We start from the raw sequence: 25,355 nt of genomic DNA on the forward strand, positions 1-25,355 counted from the left end.
AATTGATTTTGTGGCTATGCTATTTAGTGGAAATTCATTAGTTATTTTGCTCAAAAATGTGGGCAATTTGAACATGGATAGATGAGACATTAGCACCAGGTATAAACGGAGCTCTTGAAAGCCCGTTACCTCAAGTCAACCCCCTTAAGTCTACGAGGTCAACACACAAGTCCCCCCCAAAAACACTCTCACTTGTCTGTTTAGGGGCTCACACATTTCAGCCCTCCATGTCACCCTCATGGTTCCTGTGCTGTTTTTCCCTTCCTAACCTTCCCCAGGTAGTAGGGAGCCTCTGGTCTAGCATGGGAAGACTACTTTGAATTTAGATTGCCAGGCTGTGTCCCAAATGCCAACTTGATCCCCCCTATAGGCCCTGGTCAATTGTAGAACACTATATAGGTAATTAGGTCACAGCTACCCGTGGATCCAGCACTGACCCAGGACTCCATGAGATGTAGGTGGGTGCTCTGCTCCAGTAAAGGTTGCCTGTATCAAATTAACCAGAAGACTGACTGTAACACGATCCTCCTTGTGACTCACTCACAGCAGGGAAAACCCCGTCAGCAGTACTCAATCTAATAGATAAGATGTACTGCTGTTGAATGTACCCACTGTTAGGGAGACTGCATTGCATGAGGGCCGGGTCTTTTTCACTTGACATTACCAAATCTACAGGTGTCCACCTCTAATGTTCAGTAGGGCACACAAAGCACATCCTTAGTCCTACCTGACAGATACTGAACACTGAGCTGCGGCCATTGTTTACAGTAAGGGCTTTATTCAACCTGGATCGCTGAAGTGTTAACAATATAAATTAAGGTCATTTCCGATTGAGACGATATATGCAATCTCAGGAAGGTTGCATAATCACATTAACAGATTTAATAGAGCCCTAAATCACCTGGTTCTGAATCTATTAAACCAAATTGAATCTCAGAATACCCCTTTTAGCTACAGAGTTAGAGATTCCATTCCTGGTCTCATTGATGTATCTACTTACATGGTTGTTTAATTATTCAATTGTACAAAAAAAAAAAAAAAAAAAAAATTCTGGGTGCTTTTTCCTTGCCTGAGTTTTCTGTAAGGTAACAAACTCAGCAGGCAGATTTAGAGAAAAGGTAAGCCTCTAATCAAGCCAACTGGACTTTCTCCATGGTCTCAGCTTCAAACAAGTGAACAAAACAGGTCAGTGACGTCTCTTAAACTACTAGGAACTACACACTGTGCACTGGATGTAGTGAAAACAACATGGGCTTATTGAATACATTTTATAAACACAGTCATATGTCAGCGTAACTCAAGTACAAAAAGTTAGTTCAATGAGCCTGAAATAGCCACAACCAAATAACAAGCATAATCATTGTGACACTGCCTCGTGATAAAAACATTAGGGATGACACTGAAATAACTAAATCAGGGGTGCCGTTCTATTGAGAGAAATTCAATGACGAAAATATGACCAACAGAAAATGTAATTAACAAAGTGTTACAAGCAGCCCATGAGTCATTTGATGTGAAAAAAAGAAAATCAACAACCTCTGACCCATAGAAAACAAACATGTACTTTAGGGACATATAAAATCATTTTTATTGTCCATTTTGCTTACTTTCTACGTAGTTGCATTTCTAGACACCGTCATGAAAGAACGCAGCTACGGTTTTTATCCAGACAGACGCAAGTAACGTTTGTTCTCTTCTCTCTCCCCCGGATCTCAATATATAATTATTGTATGAAAAAAAAAGGGGGAACCTAATATCTTTTCCTTTGTCTCTGTTATACTCAACATAAAAATGGTGGTTGGCTGGGTAGGCCAGGCCAGACAGAGAGTCCATCCCAGTCTGAGGGCACCGTTCAGGGCTGGGCCCCGGCAGCGGCTGGGACCTGAGTGGCCAGAGCACTGGGGGAGGAGATCACAGGAGAGCCCGCCACATTAGCCAGGGGCTGCGACGAGGACATGGAGGTGATGCCTGGAGAAGAGAAATTAAAAGATGAAGATGAAAACCGTGCAGTAGCAGACAGAAGATGAAAACCGCATCAGAGGAAGTGGCTGGGGACTTCCTCCATTAGCAAATTATCACACAGGAACTGATTCTGTTTTTGATCAATAACCATATAACCATCCTCCTTTGCAGACATCATCAGACCCTGTGTTTGTTACCTGTCATCATACTGGAGGAGCTGACTGGGGTAGAACCAGTCGACAGCCCTGATGTAGAGCCCATCCTCGCCTGGTCTTTCACAATGGGGTCTGACAGAGAGACAAACTCAATTAAAATCACACAAGCAAACATAGCACATCATTGAATACACAAATGGCGTGCAGAGATGCATGACAGTCCAATATATTCCAGTGTTGACTGGAAAAACTGACACGGAAACTATGGATAACAGGGAGGTAACGTTAAAGCTCACAGAAGTAGGGCTGGTCCATGGTGAGTGGGTGTGAGAGATGGATAATGAGGTGCAGCTCACAGAAGTAGGGCTGGTCCATGGTGAGTGGGTGTGAGAGATGGATAATGAGGTGCAGCTCACAGAAGTAGGGCTGGTCCATGGTGAGTGGGTGTGAGAGATGGATAATGAGGTGCAGCTCACAGAAGTAGGGCTGGTCCATGGTGAGTGGGTGTGAGAGATGGATAATGAGGTGCAGCTCAGAAGTAGGGCTGGTCCATGGTGAGTGGGTGTGAGAGATGGATAATGAGGTGCAGCTCAGAAGTAGGGCTGGTCCATGGTGAGTGGGTGTGAGAGGTGGATAATGAGGTGCAGCTCACAGAAGTAGGGCTGGTCCATGGTGAGTGGGTGTGAGAGATGGATAATGAGGTGCAGCTCAGAAGTAGGGCTGGTCCACGGTGAGTGGGTGTAAGAGACTGATAATGAGGTGCAGCTCACAGAAGTAGGGCTGGTCCACGGTGAGTAGGTGTAAGAGACGGATAATGATATGCAGCTTACAGAAGTAGGGCTGGTCCATGGCCTCCCGGGCTGTAAGGCGGGCGTGGTGGTCGTAGCGCAGCAGCTTGTCCAGGAAGTCCAGAGCCTCGGTGCTCACCAGGTGCTGATTCTCACTGTGCACAAACCTCTCCCACCGTTTACGGGAATGTCTGGGTAACAAAAAGAGACTAAACGATCAGCAACAACACAACATGGACACAGCCTCTCCTCAAACCTCTCCAACCACTTGACAGAGCATAAATGGTCACACGGCAAGTGTTGGTGTGTTGCAGTTGGGTATGTGCTGAATCGCTGATCGACAAATCACCTTCCATCCCACATAATTACTCATGTGATTCTATGCCTCGCCTTGCTCAAACTGACAGATAGACGCAACACTAACACTAACACAACATCGAGATTTGATATCAACCTACCTGCCCAGAATGTCGTTGAACCGTGGGTCTAGCTCGATGTTGTATTTATCGATGTAGTCATAAAGGTCTTCTGTGCCCAGGACTTTTGCGATTCGTACAAGCTGCAAAACAAACGAGACTGACATGCATTAAACACTGGGGGGCAGCACCTGCTGTCTGAATATCACTAGATATATAGAGGGGTTAGGATAAAGCCGTACACACATTAACATTGGACATGTGTGTGCATCTCTTTGGGGGTTAAGGCCAGGTTACTATTAAAACACTGACACTTCAGTTAAAAGCACTATACAGATACAATGTAATTGATTGATATATAGTTTGGTTGATTTGACACGGTGGCTGAGCTCTCACCTGGTCGTAGTTGTCGTGTCCGTGGAAGAAAGGCTCCTTCCTGAAGATCATACTGGCCAGCATGCAGCCCAAGCTCCACATGTCTAAACTGTAGTCGTACATCTATATAGGGGCACAGTCAACAGGGAACGGCATCAGGGCACAGTCAACAGCACCGGGATAAATGTTCTAAAAAGCCAGAGAACTGCCTGACCTGGTAGTCGACTAGCAGCTCTGGACCCTTGAAGTATCGGGACGCCACTCGTACGTTGTACTCCTGAGCAGGGTGGTAGAACTCTGCCAAACCCCAGTCTATAAGGCGAAGCTAGAAACAACCAATCAACAGCTACATCACTAGAACCAAACAGCCAGGACTTTATAGTCAGAGAAAGATCAAACCAACACTCAGGACATTTTGTTCGAAACTTAACAGATATGCATGTGGGTGGAATACATGAATGGTTAATTGTGTATAGAGTATCAGATGTCTACACTTCCAAGACGCAATAGAGGACAAAACCTTAAATTATATATTACAAAAATAAACCAAAGACTATCTCTGAAATGTGTCTTACCTCAGGAGGCAACATGAAATATCCTACCAACTGAATGAAAAGGTTAAAAAAAAGTGTATTGTCACACACACCAGATGGGTGCAGTGATGGATTGTTTTACAGGGTCAGGGAAAGTAGTACGGCGGCACCTCTGGAGCAAATCAGGGTTAAGTGCCTTGATCAACAAATTGGCTAAATGCCTTGTGTGTCACAATTGGACCAATCACAGATGAGACCGGGTGCTTTGTTAACCAACTAAACAAGTCGCACACTGTGGGGCAATACTCCACCCATACATTGGTCTTTGGTGGATTAAGTTAGCCAATCAGGGAAAGAAGGGAGGGAAAAGGGAGAAATAGGCCAGTACCTTTCTGTGTTCGTGGTCAATCATAACGTTGTGTGGCTTGACGTCTCGGTGCATGATGCCCATACTGTGACAGTAGTCCAGGGCCTGTGGGTGGGAACAGAGAGGAGAGATGAGAGCAGAAACAGCTGGGAACTGGCTCGGGTGAACGAGGACACAGAGGCAGAAAGTTGTGCAAAGGGAAAAAAATGGCACGGTGTTCAGATGAATAACCGGTCTCATGTATTGCAGCCAATTAAGCAGGGACAGTGGCCTTGTCAGTCATCTTTATGGCTGCATTAAGTCCTACTGATGTAAACATAATGGAAAATACTTGGCCAACACCCATTGAGTATCATCGGTGGTGATGGTGTAATGATTCATTTGCTTTCCCACTGTCAGCATATAGCCCTACACTGCACTTAAAACGGGCTTAAGTCAGTTTTAAATACAATAATCATATTGAAAAGCACAGATGACACTATAGGCCACTGATCCTCATAAACCCTTCTCCCGGAGAGCTGCAGGTTTTTGTCCCATGATCTGAGATCACTATTAATCTATAGGCTAACAACCATGGATAGGGATTCCGATCCTTAATTCCGGATCTCTGACAGCTACTTTAGCTGATGTTTCACCAGCATCAGTGAGGCCAGGAAGAGCGCATCAGATATGCGAGAAGGCCAAGTCTGTGGGATAAGAACAGGAGCAGATGCTTTACTGTGCTTGTGGGCTGGGGAGAGCTTTCCGTGATCCAGCTTAGCACACCTTAGCTTGGCAGCACGTATCAACAAGGCTGCTACCATTGAGACAGAGCTGCCATAGAGCAGAAAACCATGGTGAACCTTGTGACAGACCATTGTACTGTAATCCACCACCAGCCATTTATAGAGAAAACGATGAAGACAAAAGTACAGTACCTTCCCATTGTCCTCAGAGTCGTTTGGTATATGCTTAATCTTTAATAAAATAAATATAAAACCAGCAGGTTTTCATCCATCCATACAGGCTACATAATAAACTGATGAAGTCTCAGGCATAGTAGTTTTCCTGTAGCACCAGCGTGAGGAGCAACTGTGGTAGAAATACTATAGCCGAGCAGGGGTTGGGCTGCGAGTACAGAAAGGCACAATGTGTCAGGCCTGTCCACTCATAAATCGTCATGCTTTTAACACGTCTCCTACATATGGGTTGCCTCTTCCTCGCCTGCTCTGCTCAGAGTTTCTGCTTGCCACAGTAAAGAGAGTCCCTCAGCAGCGGCGGCGGCTCAGTTCATTTCATCAAGAACTACAACGAAATACACTTGTCAACTACCTATTTTTCCTGACAAAAACGAATGACTATAACAAGACGCCCTGGGGAAAAAACGATTTACCAAATTACTATTTAAAATAACTTTTCATTTTAGTTTACGAAAACGCCACAAATCTCCTTTTCAACCGTTTTGTCCAATCATAAGGATGCATGGCTTCTCAGAATATTTAATGCAATCCTCTCAATGGCTGATAACTTCTTTCAGTTGCACGGGCTGCTTGAGCAAAGCAGGCTCTTCCACACACACAGTTCCAGGGAGGTCATTAAATCACTTGCCTCTTGAACTGCCACGAAGCCAGGGCACTTCAATTGCAACTTCCCTCAATTAGAAACAATATCTTTGCTTTCGTATAGGCAATTTTTGCTCTGATCACATGAGAAGATCCATTTTGCCACATACGCAGTCATTCATCTGTTTTGCCACTCTCGAGGTCTGCAAATGAGAGCTGTGGTTCCCTTTATCCAATTGGAAAAACAAAATGCTATTTGCTGAATTTTAAGTGTACAGTAATACTTCAAACATTGTTGGAAAGCTCAGATTCTACACCTTAATGAAATCACTGTTATTTACCCCCCGCAAACAGTTATGTAAATTGTTTAGCCTGTAGCCAAGGCTTTATAGCCTGTATGGTTATTATGGCTGGCATTGGTTACAATCTGCCACAATATCAATGTTGCCAGTTAAGGTATAAGAGTGGACAGTAGGCCTAGTTGGACATGGCTATCTGATTATGCCAATGATGAACGTTAACGGCAAATATTCATTATTTAAAAATGGGAAGAAAATGCACTGTGACTAAAACTAGACAAATTGTCCAGCTTTTTAGTCGAACTAAAAACTAATGAAGGATAAAGTTGCTAAAACGTGACCAAGACTAAAACAATCTAACACAGCTGCCAAAATTAACACTGTAGCAGCTCGGGTAAATCCCCTCCCCCATGGGAGAGAGACTGACTAGATGCTCCCCACCCTAGTCCTCCCTAAAGCTCTATAACATGTCCTAAATACAGTACAGGAACCGTGCATCAGAATATAGGCTAATCTCAGAGGTGAATGCAAGGTACTGGCCTATACCCTACCGATGTCAGGCCATAATGTCATTGATGCAGCCTGACTCAACATAACAGTCCAGTACCAGGTGGATAATATGCTTGTGACATTTAATGTAAGTGGCAGGTGTTGTTTACATCCCTGTTAGTGAGCATTTCTACGTTGCCAAGATAATCCATCCACCTGACCGGAAGCTGATTAAACGGCATGATCATTACAGGGCCACTTTGTGCTGGGGACAATATAAGGCTACTATAAAATGTGCAGTTGTGTCACAACACAGTGCCACAGTTTTGCCAAATCTCAAATCCAATATTGGTGGCCAATATTGAGATGTATCGTGAGGCTACCCTGACGTATCTGAAATGACATGATCAATTGATTTTAACTGATCGTGAAACACATGCAGTTACTTGCTGTATAACTATAGAAATGTCCTTGTTTTTGAAAGAAAAGCACATTTTTTGTCCATTAAAATAATTAGTGTCTAGTTTGAGAAACAGATGCCTCAAGTCCTCAACTGGCAGCTTCATTCAATTGTACCCACAAAACACCCGTCTCAAAGTCAACAGTGAAGAGGCGACTCCAGGATGGTGGCCTTCTAGGCAGAGTTCCTCTGTCCAGTGTCTGTGTTCTTTTGCCCATCTAAATCTTCTCTTTTTATTGGCCAGTCTGAGATGTGGCTTTTTCATTGCAACTCTGCCTAGAAGGCCAGCATCCCAGAGTCACCTCTTCACTGTTGACATTGAAACTGGTGTTTTACACTTACTATGTAATGAAGCTGCTAGTTGAGGACTTGTGAGGCGTCTGTTTCTCAAATTAGACATTCTAATGTGCAGCTCCTCTTGCTCAGTTGTGCACCGGGGCCTCCCACTCTTTCTATTCTGGTTAGTGACAGTTTGCGCTGTTCTGGCAAGGGAGTAGTACACTGTTGTTCGAGATCTTCAGTGTCTTGGCAATTTCTCACATGGAATAACATTCATTTCTCAGAACAAGGACAGACTGACGAGTGACTGACGAGAGTGAAAGGTCATTTTGAGCCTGTAATTGAACCCACAAATGCTAATGCTCCAGATCTAGTCTAAAGAAGGCCAGTTATTTTGCTTCTTTAATCAGTACAACAGTTTTCAGCTGTGCTAAAATAATTGCAAAAGCATTTTCTAATGATCCATTAGCCTTTTAAAATGGTAAACTTGGATTAGCTAACACAACGTGCCACTGGAACACAGGAGTGATGGTTGCTGATAATGGGCCTCTTAATGGAATATCTACATAGGCATACAAAGTCAGCCATTACCAGCTGCATTAGTCATTTACAACATGAACAATGTCTACATTGTATTTCTGATACATTTTATGTTATTTTAAATGGACAAAATGTTTTTACTTCTCTTTCAAAAACAAGGACATTCCTAAGTGACCAAACTTTTGAACGATAGTGTATATATAGACACACTTATGGACAGCCATTCGCTGTCTACCCCCCATAATTAGGTCTTACCTTTAAGATCTCGTACATGTAGAACCGTATGTCGTAGTCTGATAGCGTTTGATATAATTGCTACAAGAAAAAGAAAAAAAAACAGTTCACTAGAATGACACAGTTCAAGCGAAGGCCTCCATTCTGAATGGAAACAAATGAGTGATGCTACTTACCTTGAAGTCTGTGTTGTTAACATGTTCAAAAACCAGGGCAGGAGTCCGGGACTGCAATCATAAGACAAAATGTCTTTTTTGAAATGTTCATAAACACAGACCAAATATGTTGAGTAAAATCATTACATCGCGGATGCATACCAGAGTCTGCTGGATTTTCAGCGAGAGTGGTGCCCAAAATGTCATATGATATGTACCGGGCAGCATGACTGCATACATTATTAGTAGGTGGAGAAACTGACCACTGGATCCTTGACGATGTCTAGAAGTGTGATGATGTTGGGGCCACCTCGCAGGTTTTCTAGAATCTTGATTTCTCGCTTGATTTTCTTCTTCTTTACTGGCTGTTAGGCACAAGAGAAGAACATGCAGGAGATTGAAAGGAAAATAAAGTTGGACAGTGCTTCTGTGAAATACCATGCTGTGAGCAGTATCTAGAAAGCCTTACCCAGAACAAGTACTTTATTTAAATTGGGTAAGTAAGCTAAGAACAAATTCTTATTTACAACGACGGCCTACCCCGGCCAAAACCTAACGATGCTGGGCCAATTATGTGCCGCCCTATGGGACTTCCAATCACAGCCGGCTGTGATTCAGCCTGGAATCGAACCAGGGTCTGTAGTGACACCTCTAGCACAGATGCAGTGCAATAGGCCGCTGCGCCACTCAGGAGCCCATTGTACAGTCTATAGGCCAAATTATAAACAAAAGGCTAGCTGCCAGGCCCTTACTGAAGCCCATCCACAGCGTGAGTAACTTTGGGTCTGAGGTGCAGAGCCCGTAGTCTAGTGGTAACATGTCTCGCTCAACTGGAGACCGGGGTTCAATCCCAGTCTCCACCGTTCCTACTGTTATTCCCACTTGCCTGTCTCCTACTGTTTCCAACTGTCTAAATAACACGAAAAGAAACTCAGCAAAAAAGGAACGTCCTCTCACTGTCAACTGCGTTTATTTTCAGCAAATTTAACATGCGTAAATATTTGTATGAACATAACAAGATTCAACTACTGAGACAAACTGAACAAGTTCCACAGACATGTGACTAACATAAATGGAGTAATGTGTCCCTGAACAAAGGAGGGGGGAACAAAAGTAAGTCAGTATCTGATGTGGCCACCAGTTGCATTATGTACTGGAGTGCATCTCCTCCTCATGGACTGCACCAGATTTGACAGTTCTTGCTGTGAGATGTTACAACACTCTTCCAACAAGGCACCTGCAAGTTCCCAGACATTTCTGGGGGGGGGGCCTAGCCCTCACTTTGAGATCCAGATTCTTCGCTGGCCATGGCAGAACACTGACATTCCTGTCTTTCAGGAAATCACACACAGAACGAGCAGTATGGCTGGTGGCATTGTCATGCTGGAGGGTCATGTCAGGATGAGCCTGCAGGAAGGGTACCACATGAGGGAGGAGGATGTCTCCCCTGTAACGCACAGCTTTGAGATTGCCTGCAATGATAACAGGCTCAGTCCGATGATGCTGTGACACACTGCCCCAGACCATGACGGACCCTCCACCTCCAAATCGATCCCGCTCCAGAGTACAGGCCTCGGTGTAACACTCATTCCTTCGACGATAAATGCGAAACCGACCATCACCCCCGGTGAGACACTCGTTCGTGAAGAGCACTTTTTGCCAGTCCTGTCTGGTCCAGCGACGGTGGGTTTGTGCCCATAGGTGAAGTTGTTGAGGCCTATAGGCATACAAGCCCTCAGTCCAGCCTTTCTCAGCCTATTGCAGACAGTCTGAGCACTGATGGAGGGATTGTGCATTCCTGGTGTAACTCGAGCAGTTGTTGTTGCCACCCTGTACCTGTCCCACAGGTGTGATGTTCAGATGTACCGATCCTGTGCCGGTGTTACACGTGGTCTGCCACTGTAAGGGCGATCAGCTGTATGTCCTGTCTCCCTGTAGTGCCGTCTCAGGAGTCTCTCAGTATGGGCATTACAGTTTATTGCCCTGGAGTCCTCATGCCTCCTTGCTGCATGCTTAAGGCAGGTTCACGCAGATGAGCAGGGACCCGTGACATCTTTCTTTTGGTGTTTTTCAGAGTCAGTAGAAAGGCCTCTTCAGTGTCCTAAGTTTTCAGAACTGTGACTTTAATTGCCTACCGTCTGTAAGCTGTTAGTGTTTTAACGACCGTTCCACAGGTGCATGTTCAATAATTGTTTATGGTTCATTGAACAGGCATGGGAAACAGTGTTTAAACCCTTTACATTGAAGATCTGTGGAGTTATTTGGATTTTTACTAATTATCTTTGAAAGACAGTCCTGAAAAAAGGACATTTTTATATATATATATATATATATTTGAAAGAAACACTGGTCTCAGTAACTGTTCAATGGAGTGAAATAGAAGTCCATAGCCAGTACCTTGAGTATTTTGACTACTACTTTCTCGTTGTTTGTGATGTTGATGGCTTCAAACACTTCGCTGTATTTGCCTCGGCCGAGCTTTCGCACCAGCTGGTAGTCATCTTGATTCCTGAGGGTCAGACAGAGAAAAAAACAATGAGTAATATTCACAACAATGTTAAGACGGATAAGCCCACGATTCCCCCAACAGAGTTAACACTGATACGGGATGATAAAGCTGGCACATTCCAAGTTCTTAATTAGAGTTGCAACGCACCAGGGCCATGTTGTAGGTGGAATGTGATGAATAGAGTCGATGCGAGTCCTTACACTACACAAGGCATGTTTGTTCTACTTCATATATTTCTATGTGAACGCTCCATTTCCACACAAGTTGTGCTGTGCTCTGCTGAACATGGCCCAGATAGGAGAGCACACCATAGATAAATCTCATAGGGAGAATCTAAATTGCATACTCCTCACGTCTTTTCTCCTATCCTCCTTCTCAAAACCCATTGCATGAAAAAGCTTGAAGGAAGAGAGGATGCGAGTAGTACGCCAGTATGTCTGACACGGAAATGGGTAAGGGTGTGGTGCTGCCGTGGACAATCACATGGCTTGATGGCTAGCTCAGCTCACCCCCACTCCACAACGTGTGACTCGTAGTCCCAGTACTCCCGGGGTCTCTGTGTGTTCACGTCGGGGTAAACCCGGGATCGACTGGTGACCGGGCCAGACATGTTCAGGTGGACGCAAAGGCTGCCTCAGGATCTGTGGGTCAAGGCAGAGAAGAAGACCATAGAAATGCATTAAACAGAGAGAGAAACACACACATGGATGGACCGGAGCTGTGAAGCCGCTGTGCTCCCATGATGCATTTCACTGGCTAAAGGCATTTTTAATTTTACCTTTATTTAACTAGGCAAGTCAGTTAAGAACAAATTATTGTTTTCAATGACGGCCTAGGAACTGCCTTGTTCAGGGGCAGATTGACAGATTTTTACCTTGTCAGCTCGGGGATTCGATCTTGCAACCTTTCGGTTACTAGTCCAATGCTTGAGTATTTTGACTACTACTTTCTTGTTGTTTGTGATGTTGATGGCATCAGACACGTCGCTGTATTTTGAATCCTTTGGCCTAATTTGAGTCCAGACACCTTTATCAACTAGGTTGAGCTAGTGTGGAACCATATGAAATGGGTGTTTTTGTCATCACGGCCCATTGTAGAATCTTAGCCTATCCATTCCAAATGGTCATCATGTGGGCGCTGATTTTTATTTTATTTAGCAGGATAACTTTATTAAATTTGGTGCAAATTGGATTTCTGCTACTGAATCAAGGAACAGGGAAAAACATTGCCTCTAGCTAAATGTAAAAAGGCTAAATAAAAGACAACACTACAAGTTTAGTTAATTCAAGATGTTTTTCCATCAACTTTAGCATTTCATCTCAGTTCACTGGTCACGATGGCAACACCCACCCGTAGCACGCGCTCCAGCAGGTGTATCTCAATGATCATCCCTAAAGCCAACACCTCATTTGGCCGCCTTTCGTTCCAGTTCTCTGCTGCCTGTGACTGGAACGAATTGCAAAAATCGCTGAAGTTGGTGAGGGAGATAAAAGTCTCCAACTTCAAACATCTGCTATCTGAGCAGCTAACCGATCGCTGCAGCTGTACATAGTCCATCGGTAAATAGCCCACCCAATTTTACCTACCTCATCCCCATACTGTTTATATTCATTTACTTTTCTGCTCTTTTGCACACTAATATCTCTACCTGTACATGACCATCTGATCATTTATCACTCCAGTGTTAATCTGCAAAATTTTAATTATTCACCTACCTCCTCATGCCTTTTGCACACAATGTATATAGACTATTTTTTTCTACTGTGTTATTGACTTGTTAATTGTTTACTCCATGTGTAACTGTTGTCTGTTCACACTGCTATGCTTTATCTTGGCCAGGTCGCAGTTGCAAATGAGAACTTGTTCTCAACTAGCCTACCTGGTTAAATAAAGGTGAAATAAATGTTTTTATTTATTTGTCACCAAATTTTCTTTATATATGAAAAGGTATTGCCAGCGACAAAGCCTCTACTTTTATTTCCGGCTACCAACCTATGCGGTAAAGTTCACGTGGTGCATTGGCAGCACTACTTTCTTAAGCCCTTGATGGTTGCTAAGCAGCACCCGTTACTACTATCCTCCTGGCAGTTCTAAACTTTACGAGCCATGTCACTTCACCCATCTCTTCACATAGCCCACCACATGCACGATTTTCTTAACCACAACTGGACAATTTAAAAACATTTTTTTACATTTTACCATTATTTAACCAAGCAAGTCAGTTAAGAACACATTCTAATTTTCAATGACGGCCTGGGAACAGTGGGTTAACTGCCTGTTCAGGGGCAGAACGACAGATTTGTACCTTGTCAGCTCGGGGGTTTGAACTCACAACATTTCGGTTACTAGTTCAACGCTCTAACCACTAGGCTACCCTGCATAACGAATTACTGTGGGAATAAATAATAACCAAATTACTAAAATATTGGAATAAAGTAGACCAGTGCAATGAAGGCATCAACTTGGATCAGTAAGCAACAATTGTTATATAACATTTTAAAACACTAGCCTACCCACGTGTGGTCAACTATTTCAGCACCGTTTCACTCTGCTTTGAGAGAAGTGTGGGGTCTTGATAAAAATCAATAAAGGTCCAATTTTCCTTCTCACTGAATCAAAATATTAGTTAGTTTACAACTAGGCTCTGGAAATGTTAGTTAAAATTGACCTGAATAGGGTCACCAGAGTGGCGAAGTGGTCTAAGTAGCTGTGCCACTAGAGAACATAGTTAAAGTCCAGGCTCTGTCACAGCCTGCCGCGACCGGGAGACCCATGGGGCGGCGCACAATTGGCCCAGTGTCGTCCAGGTTACGCGAGGGTTTGGCCGGCAGGGATGTTCCTGTACCGTCGCCCATTTGCGACTCCTGTGGCGGGTCGAGCGTAACGCACGCTGACTCAGTCGCCAGGAGTATGGTGTTTCCTCCAACACATTGGTGCAGCTGGCTTCCGGGTTAAGCGGGAGTTGTGTCAAGAAACAGTGCGGCTTGGCTGGGTTGTTTCGGGGGACGCATAGCTCTCAACCTTCGCCTCTCCCGAGTACTACGGGAGTTGCAGTGATGGGACAGGTCTGTAACTACCAATTGGATACCATGAAATTGGGGAGAAAAGGGGTTAAAAAAAATCATTTTTAATTTGATGAGAGTGCTGTTCATGATGATCTTGTCTAGTTGGCTCATTTATTAGGACTGACATTTTGTCAGCATGTTATGTAGTTTAACAAGGGTATTATTTTACTCTTCACTCGTAGTCGCTCAGTAGCCTAGGCCTATTCACAACCAAAAAGCATGTGACTCGTCTTAATGTGATTTTGTTGTTTCACTGAATCTCCATCTGTATATTTGGTTAATTCTCTGGCTGGGCAGATAATCTAGTCATTTCCTCATCTATCACTGATCAGAAACATTCATCACGCAATAATGGAGCCCATTATTTTGCATATAGGCAACTCCAAAAGTATGAAACCAGATACGTACGTTCAACCTTTTTGGCAGATATCATTAGGACCATGAGAAAAGCCATGTGGGAATCAAGAAACGTTAAACTAGATGTGTAAACGTACCAACCGCGTTACGACTATGGATGAACAGTTACACCTTCAATTCCTACTTAACGGTTAGATCAGTTTTATACAAACTTGTTAGTAACGTGTCATCTGCAAAGGACATGAACCCGAAGTCAGCTTGTCAATCAAGCAACTCTAGCCCAGATGTTAGAGTTGCTTTGCAGCTTCCAAGTTCATCTCCAAAATAAGTCTGTTTTAGAATTGCATTCAATAAGGACATTATACCAGTAGAAGAAGTAGTATAGGCTTGGGCCTTCTGCAAATTACTTGTGTGAGAATGATAAAGACACAAACGAGCCTCATTTAGAATAACCGCCTGGGCTGCAAAATAGAAAGTAATTATGATTTAGGTTAGGCCTATTCCACCATCTAAATATGCCATGCTGTTGTGTTATTTAAATGGCCATATAATTTCATCATTGATTTTTATAGCCGCATGGGGCTACTGTGGTGAGTAATGAATCACACTTTTTCCAGTATTTGGGAGAACAGACTATTGGTCTTATATTAGGCATTTTGACTGTTGTATTAGTGAATTCCATTCCGTATGTAGGCTTGTTATAGCCATTTGCATTGCACAACCCCATCCCACAGAGGCTATAGCCATATAAATAAATGAGAAAACAAAATATTGATTGTCTTGGCTATAACCTGTCCTGATTGAAATAGCCAAGAGGTCCCAAATGGTCAAGACTATCTATAGCCTATTCTTATGGCCATATCTGTTTTCCCCATCAGCCACTGCACGTGCTTCAACAACTTTGTTGAAAATGTATTTAGAGGCGTGTGAGCTAGGGTTTCTTTTTAAACACAAATAGAGTATTACAACTATTCCACAAAGCAGTACCCAAAATTTGCCTAAATTGCAATGCCTATAAGTTGAAATACATGTTTTGTAATTTATCTAAATTCTCAAGTTCTTTAGCCTAATTTTGAATACACACATGGATTTCAATAAACATATGGATAAGAGTTCTATTCTCTTTGATTTAGTTCCTATTGCAACTCAGACAAATGACAATGGATGACATAATGACTGAACTGAATGAAGGATTAATTCAAATATGTTGCACCCATCATGCATGCCCTCCACTTAATTTGGCTAGTAGGCAAATAGACCTACAGTCGGGTATAATGACAATGGTTTCATTCCTCCAGAAGGGCATCTTCTGAGGCCGAGGTGTGCTTTTCCCAAGGCGCTGCATGGAGATCACAAGCTCTTCAACTAGGCAGCAGTGTCGCGATGGAGAGAATATCCTATACGGAGACTACCTAAGACCACTGCAACAGAGATATTGTAAAGAGTGGGAATAAGCTTATAACAGACTTAACCTACATTTAACCATTGTTCATTTCACAGTACATATGTTCATGACCCAATTCATATAAATCATGTCAAATTATTTCAAATTCATATTAACCCTTCCTACAGAATATGCATTGGCAAGAATGAGAGATGAAATAAATAATCAAAATATTGAGTTGCAAAAACTCCAGTGGTCATACATATTTCATAGATTCACCAAACATCTACTATTCTGTTTAATTATTCCTGGTAGATACTACTGGTTGTGATTGCAGACAGAGCCCAGAGAATGGGATGGTGCAATATTGAATTACTCAAATTTTGATAAGGTGCATGAATGGCAATGTTCACGTCACCCAGAGATATGTCCATGCTGTAGAGGTACACCTAGCGGATTCAAACTTCACTGTTGTAGGCATAACACAGCTAATGCTATCTAGACTTGGGCTGGCAAACAAATCCATGACATTAGCCACCTTATTGTGAAGTCAACTCAACTGAGTAATTGAGACTTAACTTGAAAACATGCAGGATAACTCATTCCAGTTTCCATATATATAAAATAACTCAGCAAAAAAAGAAACGGCCCTTTTTCAGGACCCTGTCTTTCAAAGATGATTCGTAAAAATCCAAATAACTTCACAGAATCATAAACAATTAATGAACATGCACCTGTGGAACAGTCGTTAAGACACTAACAGCTTACAGACGGTAGGCAATTAAAGTCACAGTTCTGAAAACTTAGGACACTGAAGAGGCCTTTCTACTGACTCTGAAAAACACCAAAAGAAAGATGCCAAGGGCCCCTGCTCATCTGCGTGAACGTGCCTTAAGCATGCAGCAAGGAGGCATGAGGAATGTAGATGTGGCCAGGGCAATAAATTGCAATGTCTGTACTGTGAGACACTTAAGACAACACTACAGCGAGACAGGACAGACAGCTGATCATCCTCGCAGCGGCAGACCACGTGTAACAACACGTGCACAGGATCGGTACATCCGAACATCACACCTGTAGGACAGGGACAGGATGGCAACAACAACTGCACGAGTTACACCAGGAACGCACAATCCCTCCATCAGTGCTCCGACTGTACGCTACAGGCTAAGAGGCTGGACTGAGGGCTTGTAGGCCTGTTGTAAGGCAGATCCTCACCAGACATCAACAACATCGCCTACGGGCACAAACCCAGTCGCTGGACCAGACGGACTGGCAAAAAGTTTTCACGAACGAGTCGCGGTTTTGTCTCACCAGGGGTGATGGTCGGATTCACATTTATCGTCGAAGGAATATGGGTTACACCGAGGCCTGTACTCTGGAGCGGGATCGATTTGGAGGTGGAGGGTCTGTCAAGGTCTGGGGCGGTGTGTCACAGCATCATCGGACTGAGCCTGTTATCATTGCAGGCAATCTCAAAGCTGTGCGTTACAGGGGAGACATCCTCCTCCCTCATGTGGTACCCTTCCTACAGGCTCATCCTGACATGACCCTCCAGCATGACAATGCCACCAGCCATACTGCTCGTTCTGTGTGTGATTTCCTGCAAGACAGGAATGTCAGTGTTCTGCCATGGCCAGCAAAGAGCCCGGATCTCAATCCCATTGAGTACGTCTGGGATCTGTTGGATCGGAGGGTGAGGGCTAGGGCCATTCCCCTCAGAAATGTCCGGGAACTTGCATGTGCCTTGGTGGAAGAGTGGGGTAACATCTCACAGCAAGATCTGGTGCAGTCCATGAGGAGGAGATGCACTGCAGTACTTAATGCAGCTGGTGGCCACACCAGTTACTGACTGTTACTTTTGACCCCCACCCCCCTTTGTTCAGGGACACATTATTCCATTTATGTTAGTCACATGTCTATGGAACTTGTTCACTTTGTCTCAGTTGTTGAATCTTATGTTCATACAAATAGTTACACATGTTAAGTTTGCTGAAAATAAACGCAGTTGACAGTGAGAGGACTTTATTTTTTGCTGACACACAGTGTTACACGTGTTCGGGGTAGTACTCCTCACAGGCCATCTTCCGGCGCCGACAGAGATGGCCGCCTCACTTCGCGTTCCTAGGAAACTATGCAGTTTTGTTTTTTTACGTGTTATTTCTTACATTAGTACCCCAGGTCATCTTAGGTTTCATTACATACAGTCGAGAAGAACTACTGAATATAAGATCAGCGTCAACTCACCATCAGTACGACCAAGAATATGTTTTTCGCGACGCGGATCCTGTGTTCTGCCTTTCAAACAGGACAACGGAATGGAACATGCGTTGAAGATGTCGTTCCCATAGCAACGATTAGAACATTCCCTAACCAAAAACTGTGGATTGATAGCAGCATTCGTGTGAAACTGAAAGCGTGAACCACTGCTTTTTATCAGGGCAAGGTGACTGGGAACATGACCGAATACAAACAGTGCAGCTATTCCCTCCGCAAGGCTATCAAACAAGCTAAGCGTCAGTACAGAGACAAAGTAGAATCTCAATTCAACGGCTCAGACACAAGAGGCATGTGGCAGGGTCTACAGTCAATCACAGACTACAAGAAGAAATCCAGCCCAGTCACGGACCAGGATGTCTTGCTCCCAGGCAGACTAAATAACTTTTTTGCCCGCTTTGAGGACAATACAGTGCCACTGACACGGCCTGCAACGAAAACATGCGGACTCTCCTTCACTGCAGCCGAGGTGAGTAAGACATTTAAACGTGTTAACCCTCGCAAGGCTGCAGGCCCAGACGGCATCCCCAGCCGCGCCCTCAGAGCATGCGCAGACCAGCTGGCCGGGGTGTTTACGGACATATTCAATCAATCCCTATACCAGTCTGCTGTTCCCACATGCTTCAAGAGGGCCACCATTGTTCCTGTTCCCAAGAAAGCTAAGGTAACTGAGCTAAACGACTCACTTCCGTCATCATGAAGTGCTTTGAGAGACTAGTCAAGGACCATATCACCTCCACCCTACCTGACACCCTAGACCCACTCCAATTTGCTTACCGCCCAAATAGGTCCACAGACGATGCAATCTCAACCACACTGCCCTAACCCATCTGGACAAGAGGAATACCTCGTGAGAATGCTGTTCATCGACTACAGCTCGGCATTCAACACCATAGTACCCTCCAAGCTCGTCATCAAGCTCGAGACCCTGGGTCTCGACCCCGCCCTGTGCAACTGGGTACTGGACTTCCTGACGGGCCGCCCCCAGGTGGTGAGGGTAGGCAACAACATCTCCACCCCGCTGATCTTCAACACTGGGGCCCCACAAGGGTGCGTTCTGAGCCCTCTCCTGTACTCCCTGTTCACCCACGTCTGCGTGGCCACGCACGCCTCCAACTCAATCATCAAGTTTGCGGACGACACAACAGTGGTAGGCTTGATTACCAACAACGACGAGACGGCCTACAGGGAGGAGGGGAGGGCCCTCGGAGTGTGGTGTCAGGAAAATAACCTCACACTCAACGTCAACAAAACTAAGGAGATGATTGTGGACTTCAGGAAACAGCAGAGGGAACACCCCCCTATCCACATCGATGGAACAGTAGTGGAGAGGGTAGCAAGTTAAGTTCCTCGGCATACACATCACAGACAAACTAAATTGGTCCACTCACACAGACAGCATCGTGAAGAAGGCGCAGCAGCGCCTCTTCAACCTCAGGAGGCTGAAGAAATTCGGCTTGTCACCAAAAGCACTCACAAACTTCTACAGATGCACAATCGAGAGCATCCTGGCGGGCTGTATCACCACCGCCTGGTACGGCAACCGGTCCGCCCACAACCGTAAGGCTCTCCAGAGGGTATTGAGGTCTGCACAACGCATCACCGGGGGCAAACTACCTGCCCTCCAGGACACCTACACCACCCGATGTTACAGGAAGGCCAGAAAGATCATCAAGGACAACAACCACCCGAGCCACTGCCTGTTCACCCCGCTATCATCCAGAAGGCGAGGTCAGTACAGGTGCATCAAAGCTGGGACCGAGAGACTGAAAAACAGCTTCTATCTCAAGGCCATCAGACTGTTAAACAGCCACCACTAACATTGAGTGGCTGCTGCCAACACACTGACACCGACTCAACTCCAGCCACTTTAATAATGGGAATGGATGGGAAATGTAAATATATCACTAGCCACTTTAAACAATGCTACCTTATATAATGTTACATACATTATTCATCTCATGTGCATACGTATATACTGTACTCTATATCATTGACTGCATCTTTATGTAATACATGTATCACTAGCCACTTTAACTATGCCACTTTGTTTACATACTCATCTCGTATGTATATACTGTACTCGATACCATCTACTGTATCTTGCCTATGCTGCTCTGTACCATCACTCATTCATATATCTTTATGTACATATTCTTTATCCCCTTACACTGTGTATAAGACAGTAGTTTTGTAATTGTTAGATTACTTGTTGGTTATTACTGCATTGTTGGAACTAGAAGCACAAGCATTTCGCTACACTCGCATTAACATCTGCTAACCATGTGTATGTGACAAATAAAATTTGATTTGATATACGTTTATTTTGTTGGGGAGATGAAACTGCCAAAACTCTGAAAGGTGCTATTGTGTGTTAGAATTTCGACAAGCCTAAATATTTTGTCTGTAATCGTAACATGGTGTTTGTATGTTCACAGATTAAATTTCACAGTCATGTTTCACGCAAGGATTTTCTTACGATCCTAACGATACGTACGGTCAACCTTTTGGCAGGTATCTGGCCCCATACAAAAGCATGCATAGGTTGTGAAATATGAACACATGCTTTAGAAAATAATATAAATCTATATTGTCAATGTATCATGAAGTTACTCAATGTAAGACCCTACGCCTGCTCCCTAACAAAGCAGAGTGCTGGTAAGAAAAATATGAAACCTGGATCAATAAAGTATGGGCTTCCCTTCTTTTTGTTTTTATGACAATGGCTCCACACATTGCCATGACGCAAGTTGTGGGAAAAACGTCCTTTATATTTGATTCTGTTATATTTCATATTATTCTTAGCCTACTATAAAATATGTATTGACTATGATAAGGGTAGCCTAAGTGTGTCTTGTCTGTTTAATGAACAAAATAACTACTGAGTTCCTGTGCATGGCACAGCCACGTAGCATATAGAGTGCACAAACCAGTAACATAATCCAACTCTAAATATGCCATTCTATTCTTTTGAAAATAGATTACCGGTAGTTTTGTTTCTTAGGACCTGCCCATAACCATTTAATAATGATTTGTGATGAGATATGTATATATACATACAGTGGACTTCCACCCACGTCTACTCTCACTCCTAGTTGCCAGCATGTGAACAGAAGATAAAAGGCTTATCTAAGCAATGTGGTACAAACGGGACTGTATGAACTGAGCGCTAAATTGTTGATTTTTTTATTTTTCAGATAACATACGGTAAAGTCTGTCTGTAAAAGGCATATGGTAACTGTGTGCCATTGCAATTTTAAAAACAGCAACAGCATGGGAGGGGAGTATCACTGCCTAACTTCACAAAAACACGAGACAGCCCTCCTGTCCTGTGTGAAGAATGAATTCTGTGCAGCAGACCTAATGGTATAATACCTGCAGCACACTATAAGAACTGTAGGATTGGGAATTGTCAGGGACCTCACAACACAATATTATCAGGACACTTAGGTGCCGTTACCATATGCATTGTAATTCAGTATCGCGATTACATTTTCCAAAGCATATTGCTCACTCCAGGCCTGTCAGCTGCAGAGAAATAACATTTTCTTGATCAGTCATGCAAATAAAAGTTCAGCAAAAAAAGTTAATTCATTATTTACAAAGGATTTGACATAGGTACAGCAGACTAGTGCAACCCAGAAATAAATATATTTATAATCTCTTCAAATAATATTGCAATATTCAACTTCAGATTCCCCCACCACTGAAGAACAGACCCTTCTGTCCTTTCCTTCAGTGAATGTTGTTGACCCTTATTTCACCCTGTAGGCCTATACAAGCTAAAGATAAAGCATCACAAACATAATTGATTAACACGACGATAACAAAAGTCAGTAGTAGTATGCTACAGAAATAATTTAAGGAAACGTAGGTTAGGCTAGATCTTTAAAAACATTATTCAGAATTGTTCCATTGTCATTTAACCTGTCGTTACTGCAACAAACGGAAACACTCAAATCTCACAAACCCATATTGCCTCACAACATGACAATGGCACATAGTATCACAATGGCTTCACATACCAAAACTTGAAACTAGACACATTCCACTCAAACCAAAACACCAAAGCCAACGCGCATAATAAAAATGTAACAGACACTTGTGCATTGTAAGAGGTGAACAGAAAGAACAGCTATTGTGTTTTGCAGCATAACTTTTTGGTTAGAATACCATTCCAGAGACTCCAAGGACCCCTTTTCCAACACACTACCTTAAAGTGAGCTGTTTTGTTAAACAGTACCATAGCTAAACTAACTTCAGATCACATGCTTCTCTCAAAGTTAGAGCCAGTCACAAGGCCTGTGTGCCAGCACTTAAGGCAGATCTTTGTTCCCCTCAGATAAAAAAGTGGAAAATATAAAGATAAAGAGTCGAATCTAAAATACCAGAGACATTCTAAGTAAAAAAGAAATTTAAAAACAACTATGCAAAGGGATCTTGATCTCAGTATTTGGGAAGGTACCATATGAGACCTAGACTAGATCAAACAGACTACATTAGATTTTCGTTGAAAGACTGTCTCAATTAATATCAAATTATTGCATAGGCCTAGATAAGATAGCAGCTGGCTTTCAACAATAACAAGGGCAGAGGGGCATTAGCCTAATGATCATGGGAGACATGATCCCTGAGAGTGCAATATAGGCTAGGTGTACCTGATAAATATAGATGCCCAGGTAACATGGATTCACATTGAATGGTAGGTGGAGGAGCAACCATTGCAAACCAAGATGTGATACATGGCCCAAAAACGTGATGGGGTCTGGGACACAGACATTTTAAAAATGTGGCTACATGAGTCATACCAACATATTACCTACTATTTTGTGAACTCTGGTTCCACTCCCTTAATTTCCCTATCAGAAGTTACTGTCTGTATAGTGCTGGACCTAATTGAACACAGAAAGGAAACAACGGCAAAAGATAGCTAGCTACCTTGTTAGAATTCCCCTGTAATTAGCTGACTAAACTCCATCAGAAACTTCTTCACCATGGATTTGAGTTTAGTCAGCTACCCTGTAATAGGCTACACATAGCCAGAGCTTGAGTCAGGCTTGTGATCATTCAAGGAATTGATGAGCTGTTAATCATGTGATTTAATTGCTTCTAGATAGAAACAAGTTGTATTATTTTAATTGAATATTAGTCAGACGAGATACATTGAACAAATTAGCTAGGTAGCTGGCAAGCTAGATATTTTGTTGGAAGACAAGTTGTCCTCTTTAGCTTCACACTCAACATCAGAATGTCAGCTGTCAAAATGTAAACCCAACTATCTAGACGAGTTGGTCAAACACCTGTACAAGATACAACACACATTAAAAAAGGTAATTCAATAGACCCCTAAAGATAGCTTTCCAACTAACCTTGGCTAGAATTATAGCTAACGTTAGCTAGCCAGCTGTTGATATATTCATCTAACCGGCCAGCTAACGTTAAATATCTAGCTAACAGTTAACTGGATATTCACTAACGCTTTGCTAGTTCCAGTAGTATCTATAGTTTTACATTTTAAAAATGTAAAACGGTTCAAACCCATTTAAAGCCATCACTAGCCCCATCAACATTGGTAGTTACACTCGTTACGAAAAGCTAATTTCATTGATTATCACACGGTCATCAGGCCACAAGCATGGTGTTTTCCTAGCTAGATAATCGAGGAGGCTAAGCTAAAACCGGTGGTTCAGAATGGTACAAAAAATGTCCACATTAAGATTTTATTAATGTTAAAGCTAGTGTGTGTATTAGCTACTTCAATATTCTTACGTGAGTACAGTGTCTTATTTCTATCTCGGTGCCTTGGTTTACGCCTTGCCACACAACCATAAGAGATAGTTAGCTATAGTAGATTGCTAACATTAGCCGCTCACCAGCAATCCGTGTCCGGGGAAAAACTCCCAGTAGTTAGCAAGCTATGGTACCGCATTCATTCCACGAGATGATAACATGCGCGCGACAGAACAAGTGTTGAAGGCTACACTACAATCTAAACATTCAGGTTTTTCCTACGCAAAAACGGTCAATTAAACGGGGGTAAACTAGATTAAAATATACAGTATATTACCTCTCAGAGCTTCGGATTGAAAATATGGCGACACCGAACTCCGGCAACCAGTTTGCGATAAAGGAAGGCAGTTCCTCAAGACTTCCACTCGTCGGGGTGGCGCTTGTCTGCATTTCATTTGATGGGCACTATTCCGGGTTTCCCAAACACGATTCTGGGGCCCCTCATGGCTGAACGTTTTTGGCCCTAGCACTGCACAGCTGATTCAAATAATTCAAAGCTTGAAAATTAGTTACTTGAATCAGCTGTGTAGTCCTAGGGCAAAACAACTAAACGTGCACCCAGGGGGTGCCCCAGAACCGAGTTTGGGAAACCCTGATCGACAAGTAGGCTAGTAATAGCCAAGCATGTCAGAATAGAGCCAGGGACAAAGCAACATCACAACAAGCCCCACACTGTAATTTTTGGCAGTGAACAAAATGTTACCACAAGCCTGTGTTAGCTTGCCAAGCAAAGTATTCACTCATAAAGCTAATGCAAGTCTTCAGATATCAGGCAAGTACACATCATCCAATCATTGTTCACTGAACATCACTCTCTTTCTTGGTCAAATAGCCCTTACACAGCCTGGAGGTGTGTTGGGTCATTGTCCTGTTGAAAAACAAATTATAGTCTCACTAAGCGCAAACCAGATGGGATGGAGTATCGCTGCAGAATGCTGGTTAAATGTGCCTTGAATTCTAAATAAATCACAGACAGTGTCACCAGCAAAGCATTCCCACACCTCCTCCTCCATGCTTCACGGTGGTAACCACACATGTGGAGATCATCCATTCGCCTACTCTGCATCTCATAAAGACACAAAGGTTGTAACCAAAAATGTACAATTTGGACCATCAAGACCGAAAGACAGATTTCTACCAGTCTAATGTCGATTGCGCGTGTTTCTTGGCCCAAGCAAGTCTCTTCATCTTATTGGTGTCCTTTAGTAGTGGTTTCTTTGCAGCAATTCACACGGTCTCCTCTGAACAGTTGATGTTGAGATGTGCCTGTGACTTGAACTCTATTTATTTATCAGCATTTATTTGAGTTGCAATTTCTGAGGTGCAGTTAACTCTAATGAACTTATCCTCTGCATCAGAGGTGACTCTAGGTCTTCCTTC

At 43.3% G+C, this 25,355-nt stretch overlaps 1 protein-coding gene across 2 annotated transcripts; it reads right to left on the reverse strand.

The window, feature by feature from the left end:
- Window positions 1-756: 756 nt before the first annotated feature.
- zgc:86598 (STKc_CK2_alpha domain-containing protein) lies at window positions 757-24,436 on the reverse strand. 2 transcript variants are annotated; one of them, XM_035792850.2, is made up of 13 exons: window positions 24,253-24,436; window positions 11,612-11,743; window positions 10,991-11,102; window positions 8,857-8,958; window positions 8,615-8,665; window positions 8,460-8,519; window positions 4,618-4,701; window positions 3,911-4,021; window positions 3,718-3,819; window positions 3,364-3,464; window positions 2,948-3,096; window positions 2,160-2,249; window positions 757-1,968 (listed from the first exon to the last, which is right to left on the reverse strand). In XM_035792850.2, exons 2-13 carry the CDS (start codon window positions 11,710-11,712, stop codon window positions 1,853-1,855), a joined length of 1,179 nt encoding a protein of 392 aa, XP_035648743.1. In that variant the 5' UTR covers window positions 11,713-11,743; window positions 24,253-24,436; the 3' UTR covers window positions 757-1,852. The 2 variants fall into 2 exon arrangements, with proteins under 2 accessions (XP_035648743.1, XP_035648744.1); XM_035792851.2 differs by lacking the exon at window positions 24,253-24,436 and adding an exon at window positions 24,059-24,228.
- Between the last annotated feature and the right edge of the window lie 919 nt (window positions 24,437-25,355).

The sequence above is a fragment of the Oncorhynchus keta genome, chromosome 19 (genome assembly GCF_023373465.1).
Source record: "Oncorhynchus keta strain PuntledgeMale-10-30-2019 chromosome 19, Oket_V2, whole genome shotgun sequence".
NCBI lineage: Eukaryota > Metazoa > Chordata > Actinopteri > Salmoniformes > Salmonidae > Oncorhynchus > Oncorhynchus keta.

Coding starts and splice junctions, on each gene's coding strand:
- zgc:86598 (XM_035792850.2), bottom strand. CDS start 11,712: ATGTCTGGCCCGGTCACCAGTCGATCCCGGGTTTACCCCGACGTGAAC. Junction 8,520..8,614: donor TTAACAACACAGACTTCAAG/GTAAGTAGCATC, acceptor TTTTTCTTGTAG/CAATTATATCAAACGCTATC. Junction 2,250..2,947: donor CATGGACCAGCCCTACTTCT/GTAAGCTGCATA, acceptor TCTCTCTGTCAG/ACCCCATTGTGAAAGACCAG.